Below are 11,967 nucleotides of genomic sequence, written 5' to 3'. Positions count from 1 at the left end.
GTATAGTGACAGAAGTTACTAGAAATAACATAATTCTTGTCAGTTTTTTTCTAACTGAGTGTTGTTACGCCTTCTGCGTTAAATCTCAATTCAATTCCACAATGATTAACCAGTATTTAGTTTTTGTAGTTTTTTGTTTTTTTTTTTTGTCAAAATAACTAATTCGTTTTGAAAACTCAGGTATCTACCTACCAATTTGTTTTTTGTATTCTTCAAAATACAGACATCTTTCTTTATAACCTTCTGTTACAAAGCTATTTGAAAGATTAAAGTACAAAATCAATTAAAATTGCCCCATAGAGCCAATTTCTCAACTTAATAAAACTTTCCACTGGCTACAAACTTATCTTCTTTTCGAATCCTCTATAATCTCTTAACATTTTATTGCTCCTTAAACTCTTTTAATTTTAATGTTCATTGCTTGCAACTTGAATTAGCTTCTGAAATTACATCTTTTTTTTATTTTTTCTTTTATTTATTTTCTCAAATAAGTTTGAACTTAAGGATTAAAATTTTTTTTTTAATTATCAATTTACCACCAAAGATGTGTTTGTTGAAGCTCATTTTTCATCATTAACGTCATCAGCAAAACTAAAAAAAAAAAAAAACTACAGAAAAAGTTCAATTTTTTTTTTATCGAAAAAAAAAACTCCTTCAAGAAGACAAGCATAAAATCCTCTTTGAGCAACTCACCTCCCCCAAAGTAGTATCCCTGTTTATGAAAAAAAAAAAACTTTTGTGGTTAGAGCTATAGCACACGTTATAAGATACCCAACCACTTAAATCGAAGGCACTCAGCTCTCCAAACGATTATGCCGATGATGTTGATGGCCATGATTATGAGGTAACTTGAGAGAGAATAAATAAATAAAAAAAAAATAAAACACATAACGACGAGTATATCGTCGTTATATTATATTCTCAACAATAAGACAAGAATTTATTTGGTCCTCGAAAGAGCCAGCTACAAACAGGTGTTTGGGTCAAGGTGAAGCACCACACAACAAACAAATCATCTTTTATCTTGTCGTATAGTATATTCCGAATAAGTATAAGAAACCTCAAGAAAGAACCTTCTTAAACTTGTCCATGTCCAAAAAGTAAACTTTGATTCCTTTGTTTTCTGCTTCTCCATCAGCAACGGCTAGTTTAGAACATCAGACAGACGGACCAGAAACAGAACGAAATAGACGATATTTGGATATACCAAAAATGTCTTGAATAAGTTCGATGTAGGTATCAGACAATTTTTTCGAAGGTGTTGCACACAATGCTTCCTATACCTATCTTTAACCTTATATAAATGATACACGATATAAAGTAGAGGTATAGAAATTGATGTAGGATCCTAAAAGATCTACCATCCAGGTAAATGAAAAAAAAAGAACCCAAAAAGAGCAAGACAAACTCAAAAAAGGTAGTAGAGTAGTATCTCATGGATTGCTTTATACAATACAATAGAGCAAGCAGGCAGCAACATTCCCAGGCTTGGGATGATCTTTGGTGTATCTTCTCAAGTTGATTACCCCTCTAAATGATGTTCGGGTTTCGGGCTGCTGCCGTTGTTGATGTTGATCCATCTTTCATCCATCTGTCCCGAAGACCGAACGAACGACCGATACAACTCACGTCTTCGTTTGCCATCGTCGATCCGTTTAGGCTCTTGTCGATAACCATGCTACTGACGACAGCTTCATATACCTATATGTTTGCTGAAGGTCTATCAAAGTCCTCAGTAAGTGTCTTGTTTTTGTGCGGGAAGGTGAGTGTGAGAGAATATACGAGTGGCGCTTGGAATTTCCCAAAAAATTTGTATTCGTTAAACAAAAAATTGAAAAGTTAAAGAATTAGAAAGAAAAAAATGTCTTCAAATAACAAAGTAATCATTATGACAATGATAGTGACGCTTGTAATGGTTTGTGTTTTGAGTGATAGTTTAAAAAAACCTCCTATAATTGACAAGGAGCTACAAGTTGAGGAAGAAGGAATCTATACTATCAGTGATTTACCGCGAGTTTTTGTAAGTGTTTTCGACCCAAAAAGTGTTTTTCAACTAAATTAATTTTTTTTATATTGTGTATTTTGTATTCAGAATCCAAACCTTAAAGGTCAAGGTAATAATCCACGAGGAAATAATATCAAATTATTAGCTTCAACTATAACAACAACAACAATGGATGGTGAACATTTGGATAAGGGGCAAAAGAATCCCCATAGTCGTTTGCCAGCGTTCCTCTTTAATTCCGATTTGAATAAGATCCAATCGAATGCGAAGAATATTGTAAATGATTCGGGGAATAATTTTGTTTACGAGCGCAACATTATTGTGGAGCCAAGTCTGCCCGCGGATAAGATACGTGCCGAAATGGAGGCACTCGGCGGCGGCGATAAGATCAAGGGAGACAATTCCAAGGGTGTGCATAAGGAGAAGTTGTTGCAACGCAGACGACTGTCTCTACACAGGTAAAGTTGAATTTGTTTTGTTTTTTTTTTTTTTGTATAATTTTTTTGTGTGTTGTTGTATTTTTTCTTTGGTACCTATTTTGAATATTATTTTTTGGGTTTCGGTGTTTTGGGTAAAAATTGCACCAGGGATGGTTGGAATGGTATAGGCGCCTAATGAGAACATTTTTTCATTTTATTTTTGACTTTGATTTTGCTCATTGCGAAAGAACTTTGAAAAATTTCGTTTTTCAAAAAAAAAAAAATAATAATTCTTTTGATGAAATCGGTTCAGATGTTAGCTGGAGATCTTTTTTATTTAAATCATAGGTCCGTTTTTTCAGAAATAAACTTTTCTAACAACTTTTTTACAAAAAATAATTTCAAAACGCCTCGAGAGAGTATAAAAAAATAACAAAGTGCTTAGTAAAGAGGAAATTCACAGGGTCTTGGATTCTAAGATCTTGTCAAAACTGTAAATATGCGTTTACGTTTCAAAATTTTACCAATAAAAGCTTTGTTGATTCCCTTTTTAAGGAAATACAATTAAATTTCACAAAGATTTTTTAAAAAATAATTTTGCAAATCGTAAATTTTTAACAGCTTTCTTATATTCTCGAAACTTAAATCGATAAAGTTTTTAAACAGTTTTTCTTTCACTTTCTTAAAACCTATTTCACCAAGAAGAAGTTTCCAGAACTTTTGATCTCTTGAAGCTGGTTAGCTTACTAATTTAATCTGTTTTTTTTTGAAAATTTACCCTCAAACCACTCCTGGAAATAATTTTAAAGTCTTTAAAAATTCATCTTATTGAGATGCAAACACATCATTTGCAAATATGCAAGATTATATATGTGCATTTTGTCTATTTAGGTGCTTGGATGGATTAACACTCATACAAGTGTGTTTGTGTGTGTGTGTGAAAATATATATTTTATCTTGTTATTTTAAAGTTACTTTAAAATCTTTTCTATTCAAAAATTTATTAGGGTTTTCCCGGTAATCCTATGAATATAATCCTTAAATAGATTTTCGGCATAGTTTTTTTTTTCTTGTTGTTGTTGTATTTTGTTAATTCTACCTGAAATTTTAATAATTTTTATTGTGGCAACATATTTTTGGGATTTCCAAGATATTTTTGAATATAAATATAGAATAAGTAAGTAGATTTTACGTTTTATGGAAAATACGCAGAAGAATTTAATGATTTAAATTTGAGAAGCAAGCAGGTGGATATAAGAGACTTTTATGATTACTTAGAATTAAGATGGTTTTTATTGCACCTAATTTATGTGTGGGACGCAGTAGTGGTAAAGTGCACTTAAACCCTTTTTTAGGCGCATAGTTTTTTTTTCTGAATATTCTAGATGACTTTTTTTTTATATCTGATATAATTTATTGGCACGTGTGTAGTGTGGTGTAGCATACATAAACATAGCATATACCTTAGGGTGGTCCATTTTTTTGGATGTTACATTTTCGTTGTTCCTCACTTAAAAACTTGTGACATACATAATGTATTTTGTATTTAAGAGCAAGTACTTAAAAAAATTATCTTTCTTAAATTTATCTAGTGAAGTTATTTGGGGTTTAGTATAATTTTATAATTTTTCATGATATGCCTTTCTTTTTTATAAAAACCGTTAGTTACTTGATATTTTAGACTAGTAAATTTTGTTTATTTAAATCTTCTGTTAATGTACATTTTTTGCCAAAAATTAAAAAAAAAAAATAAAAAAAAAAAATGATTAACTCGACACGAAAGAAAATGAGGAATTTGTTTACTTGGTTGTCGGGAATTCGTGGGCTAATCATTTTTAAGCTGATTTGTATAAATCTTTTTGATGCTCTATTTTCAAAAAAATGTGGCAAAATGCTGTTTTACTTACCTATTTATTTTAATATTTTAAAACAACATTGAAATACGGATTTATTTTTTTAATAAGTTAATTTATGTTCTTAGATCCCGTTCCCTCGTAATGATGAATCCTCATACAATTTCTTGTTATTAATTTATTATTATTATATACAGGGTGTCCCAAAAGTTAACGTCGAAATGAAAACGGTAGATAGGGTAGGTCGTGACAGTATCAGAAAAATAATAAAAAAAATTGAGAGTTATGGGCATTCGAAAAAAAATCGAAAAAACGATCACTCTGTGACGGTTTTTCATGTGCCGTGACTAAAAATCTTAATTTTTCTCATTTTTTTTTCTTTTGTTACGGAACCTTGAATAACTTTGCTTCCAAATGCATTCAAAAATTTTAACTCAGCTGCATCAGTTTTAAAGAAAATATTACTTTTTTGACCAACTAAGTACTAAAATTTTTTACATCACTCTAATTCAATGAACCGTAGTGTAAAAAAATGCACTACGATGTTTCGGCAAGTTACCTTAAAAGTTTGTGTGTTCAATTCTCTTTTCAAAATGGTATAACATTGTTGAGAATATTCCATAAATAACTGAGATGAAATTTTTTTTCTTAAGAAATCCGAATTTTGTATTAGGTAATTTTTCCATATTATTTAAGTTTTGTACCCTTTCAGAACCTTTCAGAATATGTATATATGTATGTAACTCAATTTAAATACACTAGTTCACTTACGAAAAAAAATTTAAAACCTTGTACCGTTATGCACATCTAAAAAAACACGTGCTAAAGATGTGTGTAAGGTAGGTACATTTTTCCAAATAGACCAAAAAATAAGTATACTTCGAAAGTCAATATTTCATCCAATTTTAGACCTATTCAATTTTCATGCCATCATTTTTAAAGAAGTAACATCTTCTTTTATGCATTAAATTTTCAGAAGGTATCTGTTAATACTCAGAACATACAAATAAAATATGCTATTTAGTTAAAAAAAATATCATTTTTTTTTTCTTTATTTAAAAAAGGATTCATATAAATAGGAAACTTTACAAAAAGTTACTCAAATAATTTTCTTAAATTCGGCTTACATGTAAGTTATAGAGCCCAAAAAAACAAAAAATGTCGAAATTGTTTATCGTTATGAAAGTGGTGATATCTTTATAACTTATTATATCAACAAATTTTTAAGAAAGGTATATATTTTTATTTAGTTATTTTTGCATCGTTGAGTTCAAAATACGTTTGAAAAGAAAAATAGAGGTGTTAAGTGTCCATTTTCTTTTTTAAACAGTGTTGCTCTCAATCATAGTTTTAGCTATTTTTTTAGGTTGTGGCAAGGATTGTAAAAATTGCAATAATATTTTTTTTAATACAAAGTTTTTTTTCAATTTAAATTAAAAATAAATTTATATTTATAAAATTAATTTTTTTATATTTGAAATGTTTTTTGTTTTTGTTTTTAATGGAAAGCAATTGCATAAAAAAGTCATTACTTACATTCCTGTGCGAGATTCACAGCAGAGAAAAAAGTTAGCGCACATATTTTATTTTATATATTTTTTCAGGATATTTATTTAAGGTTCTCAATATGATTTTATTATTATTCCACAATGGTAACCAAACCTTCTGAACTGAAAATTTATAATTTTCGATTTTTTATCTTATTTGCACGCAAGACTATCACTGTGCGATATTTCAAATTTTTACTTAAGTGCTCCAATATTCCCTAAGTTTGACTAGCTGAACATAATTTAATTTTCAATTTCTGACTTCCTAAACAAAGCAACATTTTTATTTTCTTGCAGAGAATTAAGTTTCCTATTGAATTTTTTGATGTTTTTTTTTAATTTTGCTCGGCCTTTTTGTAATATGGAAGTTTTTTTTTTTTTTTCAATTCTTAAAAAACATTATTCCTATAGAAAATTTAATTCTCTACAAAAAGTGTTGCATGCAATAACTATATAAAATTTTTGCTTGGTTTACGAGATATATCGAAAAAATCCAAAAAGGGGACTTTTGCACCCCTATCTTCAGTTTCCACCTTCTCATTTAATAGCATTCTTCTGTCTATAACCCATTAAGGGATTCCTGCAATAAAAACCCGTGAACGTCTTAGTTCCTTATTACTATGTTTTTTCCGACATAATCAATATAGCATATATATGTATGTATATAGTTTTCAATACTTCTGTCACTCGAATAGAAGCTTTTTCAGAATTGAGCACATGTTGCATTCGCAATTAGAATTTTTCTTATATTCTAAAAGTCATCCTATATTTTTTTTTTTCTTAATAAAAACCAATTTTCCATGCTTTTGCTATTTAAAGTGGAATTTATATTGGATAAATATTATTTTCAAAAAGATTGATTAGGGAAATACGTAACGTTTATTTATATTATATTTCAGCGGCATATGGAATTTTCATGTTCATGATCAGAACATCACTTTTAAAGCTTAAATGTATTAAAACCAACATCACACCATTATTTTACATATTAAATTTTTGTTCAAATTTTGAAATATTTTATTTTTCTTCTATTTTCAGGCGTATTTTGAAATCCAAGAGGAGAAGAAACAAGAAACGTTTATCTAAAAGGCATTTAAAGAAGAAAACCAAATACTCCAAAAATGTCAATAAACTAGCGTAAGTTTAACTCGAAGAACTTTCCAAAATATTTATGTTATCAAAAAATTGTTACAATAAAGTTTTAAAATATATCCAAAAAAAAAAAACCTATATTTTCATATTATAAATTCATCAAAATATTTCTCAAAAAAAGAAAAAAAAAAAACACAACAAAACAAAAAACCTTTTCCATTTTCACTGTCAAAACATTTTCTTCCATTAACTTCCAATAACTTCAACCCCCCAAAGTCAACATTTACAAAACTCTTCAGTTCTATACTACTTATAATGTTCGCTCCATTTTTCCAGATTACCTCTTGCTCCAACAATAATAACCTCCTCTACCAACAATAAAAGTCTCATCCGCAAAGCTCGTGCAGTAACTGCCAAAAAGGATCGCATATGGGACTATGGAGTTATTCCATACGAAATTGACCGTGTCTTCAGTGGCTCTCACAAGGCGCTCTTCAAGCAAGCAATGAGACATTGGGAGAATTTCACTTGCATCAAGTTCGTTGAACGTGATCCCAAACTACATCCGAATTACATCTACTTCACGGTAAAAAATTGCGGGTAAGTTAACCAACAAAACTCTCTTTGACACACTTCATGGAACACCTCCAAGTTTTTACACTAACCGCACAACATTTCGTTTTGTGTAACTTTTATATAGGTGCTGTTCATTTGTTGGCAAACGTGGTAACGGACGACAAGCTATCTCGATTGGCCGCAATTGTGAAAAGTTTGGAATTGTGGTCCATGAATTGGGCCATGTGATAGGATTCTGGCACGAGCATACCCGCACTGACCGCGACAAGCACATAATCATAAATCGGGCTAACATCATGAAGGGCCAAGAGTACAATTTCAATGTGCTCACACCTGAGGATGTGGACTCATTAGGCCAGCCATATGACTATAACTCAATTATGCACTATGCCAAGAACACGTTTTCTAAGAGCCTATACCTCGACACGATTCTGCCAATTGGGCAGCCCATCACAGAGGACCGCATCGAAATTGGCCAGAGGTTGAAATTAAGCAGGGGCGACATTGCCCAAGCAAACTTGTTGTACAAGTGTTCGGCATGCGGAAGGACCTTTCAACAAAACTCCGGTGACATAGTGTCACCACAATTCTACTATGGTGGTGGTGGCGATGGTGAGGGTGGTATAAAATCCGGCATCAACGATGAAATTGACAGTATGCTGCCGGAACGCTGTGAATGGCGAATAACCGCAACCAATGGTGAAAGGATTATTTTCAGGATTCATCAGTTGGTAAGTTGTGTGTTTTCTCTATGTCTGTTTTGATTTCGAACGGAAAAAAAAAACTATGAGAGATTTTTAAGTATTAATCTCCTTCTTGTTTTTTTTTATGTGTGTGTTTGTGTTTTTGGGGAATACACAGAATCTTTTTGAATCAACCAACTGTGAAAAGGATTATTTGGAGATACGCGACGGTTATTGGCACAAATCACCCATAATAAAAAGGATTTGCGGTAATGCAACAACGGAAGTGATTAAAACCGATTCAAGTCGAATGCTTATTAGCTACGTGAACCATAATGTAGTTAAAGGATTTAAAGGATTCATCGGGGATTTCGAAGGTAAGCTTAAAAGTTTATTTACTCATGTTTGTTGTATATGTATAAATTTTACCAGGTAAATATAGAAAAGCTGTTTGGGATTTTGGTTCAGCTCCTTTATAAATGAACGTTAGGGTGCGAGTAAGAAAATAGAGAGAACAAAAAAAAAAAAAAACTAAACAAAAAAGGTTCAGTATTCAAATAAGAAGGATAAGGAGGTAGATTTTGATTGTTTTTTAAGGATCTAGGGTTGTTGGTTAGGGTAAATTATATATCTTCGTGTTGATGGTTTGGTTGGGTTGTTTGAATTAATGATTTTTCTATTAGGGTGTGTGTACCTATATTGCTTTATTTCAACTTTAAATTGTGTAAAAAAGATACAAAACATTGGAATTGTTTTGATTTCGGTTGAATAATACTTTGAACTTTTGTATGCCAAATTGAGGACGATGAATGAATATTAAATTTTTTGCATTAGAATTTAATTTCAAAAGTTTAGAATTGTTAGACAGATACAAAAAAAAATAATGTCTGTAAATGTGAATAAACTTTTGAAAGTCTGAAATGCTTGCCGAAGGTGGAACGTTATGTGAATAGAGTCACTTTTGATTTATATTTTTGATTAAAGAACCAACATTAATTAAAATTGGGGAAAACATATTTTTTTCATCTGCAACTCCGAATAAAAATATTTACCTTTTTAATATAGAAATGTTTGGGATGGAATATACAAACATTGTCTTTGCATTTAAAAAGTTATGCTAATTTTTGGTTGCTATGAATTATAGAAGGTACATAGAATTCTTGTGCATACATCTGTTATTCTCAAAGCTAAAGTTTTTTCAATATTTATTTTGAATTCAATGAATTCTTACAAAATATCCGAACGTGTGGGCCAAAAAATAAGGTTTTTTTTTCGTCAAATGTTAACATTAAAAATATCTACTTGCACTTAGGGTTAAAAAGCTGAAAATTTTTTTTAGATAAACACAATAAAATTATCATTTCTTAAACTATTCATTGAATTATTTCGATTTAAAATAAAAAAAAAACAAGAGATCAAAATTTCTTTTTTAAAACGTTTTTTTTGTAACAAGTTTAAAGTTTCACTTTAAAAACCTACAATGAAAAAAAAAAAAAATGCTACATATAAAATATGAAAAAAAACTTACATCAAACATTATAAATTAAAGTGAAAATAGGTTTGAAAAATATTAAATTTCAGTTTTTCGCAATAATTTTCAACAACGGGTTAGGCTAATAGAAGGTCGGTCCTCAGTGGCTGCCATTTTTTTGATGTTAGTTTTGTTCAATGTTTGAATAATTTTAAATAAACACTCGAAATTAATGGTGATTGATTTTAAAAGCCCAATAAAATTAGGTACCTAGTTAAAGTTTCTTTTATTTTAAGTTTTTTTTCCCTCAGTTTATAAGGGAATAATTCAAAAGATGTAAGGTCACTTGAGAGTCATTTCTTGCCATTTTAAAATCACAAGTTCAAAATAATTCATTATGACAGAGATCATTTAAAAACTTTTTTTTTAGATCAAAATTAAACTTCCACAGTTTCTTCACTTTTCTATAACTGGATACAAAATCATTTTTAGTTTTGCCGTCTCGGTTTGTTTAAACAAAGTTCGTTTATATATTCTTTTTTATTTTAAAATTAATGACATTGTCATCGTCAATCGCCACTTTTAGATCCATCTTGATTATTGTAGGTTTGTCATGTTCATGTGGAATTCTTTTGAAGTTGCAAAGCCTCTACACCAAAATCGGTTATTTTGCATAATTAATAAATAAAAGTGTCCCATTCTTTAGAAAAATTAATCCAAATATCAAAACAAAGTTTCAAAAGATTCTGTAACCCGTTTTAAAAATATTGGTTTTTTCAAAAAAAAAAAAAAAATAGTTTTAAATCGAAAAATTATATTTTTCTTAATTTTTAAATTTACATTACAAAAAAGCTGTCGTATAAAAATTTTCGTTTAAATCGGTATATACCTACGTTAACGATAAAATCATAAATCAAGAAAACGGGGGAAACCGACGAAGTTACGAATACCAGAGTTACGGGCAACAGAGTTACGAGCGTCAAAGTTACGCGAAACCGAAGCTACGAAAAACTAGAGTTACGAATTCTAAAGTTATGTTAAGCTATGACATGTGATTTTTGATTTGGCAACAATTGCGAGGAATGATATGGAATTATGAAAATACAAACAAGAGATTAACATTTTTTTCATTGGTCAGAAAGTGGGTGTTTAATCTTGTAAAATTTTGATTGGAAAGGTATAGATATACATATATGGTTTTGTTTTTGTGAGAAGATCGCAAAAACGTTGAAATAGAAAAAAACATATGTATACTTATGTAAGTTTGGGGGACATAATTGAATTTAACTTCTCATTTGTCCAACTAATATTGCACCTACGTATCGATATTCTCTTATTTATGTTTCCATAATTCCATATCGTTCCTCGCAATTGTTGCCAACCCAAAAATCACATATCATAGCTTAACATAACTTTAGAATTCGTAACTCTAGTTTTTCGTAACTTCGGTTTCGGGTAACTTTGACGGCCGTAACTCTGTCGCGAGTAACTCTGTTATTCGTAACTCCGTTACCATTTCGCAAGTTAAAATCAAGGTTGTTTAAATATTTGACTCCATAAATTTCTAAAAAGCCAACATATTTCCCACTTGTCACAATTTGAACCGAAATTCTAATCAAATTCAAATATTTTAATCTGTAGTAACCTGTTATGTCGATATTAAATTGCAACATTTAAACAGAAATGAGCATAATCCTATTAAATTATATTTAACATCTAAATTGATTTATAAATTAGAAAATTTAACTTTTGTACGTGTGTTTTACAATCATCAATCACATTAATTCAACCACAAATCCTCTATTTATCCACAATGTATATCTATCCATCAACCCCAAAATTACTTCCTTTTTGCCCATTGATGACCAAAACCATAAAATACACAAAAAAGCCAAACCTCCGTAGTTACACGTACAACACAACACTACTCCTATACTCACCACAACATCACCACCACCTTCCTAATTGAAATTCCCATAACTTTTGCGTAAAACACGATTTAATTAAAATTTTGTCCATATCACCTAATTCGAATTAAATTCGCCAAAACAAATCTCTGAACCCTCTCTAGTCCAGTCTAGAATAATGTTTCCACTCTCAACAAGCCAAAAATAATGTAAACGAACTACAACTACAAGTCTCGCTTATCAAACGAATGTTGGACGTTGAGAGATTTAATATTAGTTGCATCATGGTGGTGCGCCATCAATAACCAATGTTACCATAATCATAAATTGGCATTTTAGGTTGCAAAGGAACTTGTTGGAGCTCCTGATGGTTCTCTGTATACATATAGTTTTGTTTTAGGGTAAGAGGGGGGA

At 30.3% G+C, this 11,967-nt stretch overlaps 1 protein-coding gene across 1 annotated transcript in view; it reads left to right on the top strand.

The window, feature by feature from the left end:
• The first annotated feature begins 1,367 nt into the window (after positions 1 to 1,367).
• The window catches only part of LOC129915412 (dorsal-ventral patterning protein tolloid), a 28,182-nt gene continuing 17,582 nt past the window's right edge, over positions 1,368 to 11,967 (top strand). Inside the window, exons 1-6 of the mRNA XM_055994929.1 lie at positions 1,368 to 2,020; positions 2,093 to 2,463; positions 6,863 to 6,961; positions 7,253 to 7,516; positions 7,617 to 8,223; positions 8,354 to 8,552. Coding sequence (XP_055850904.1) covers positions 1,862 to 2,020; positions 2,093 to 2,463; positions 6,863 to 6,961; positions 7,253 to 7,516; positions 7,617 to 8,223; positions 8,354 to 8,552 — 1,699 coding nt within the window. The 5' untranslated portion in view covers positions 1,368 to 1,861. The remainder of the gene's footprint in view (positions 2,021 to 2,092; positions 2,464 to 6,862; positions 6,962 to 7,252; positions 7,517 to 7,616; positions 8,224 to 8,353; positions 8,553 to 11,967) is intronic.

Source organism: Episyrphus balteatus, chromosome 3 (assembly GCF_945859705.1).
Source record: "Episyrphus balteatus chromosome 3, idEpiBalt1.1, whole genome shotgun sequence".
Lineage (NCBI taxonomy): Eukaryota > Metazoa > Arthropoda > Insecta > Diptera > Syrphidae > Episyrphus > Episyrphus balteatus.
Note: the sequence above shows the minus strand (reverse complement) of the source record. Positions and strands in the feature narration are given on the sequence as shown.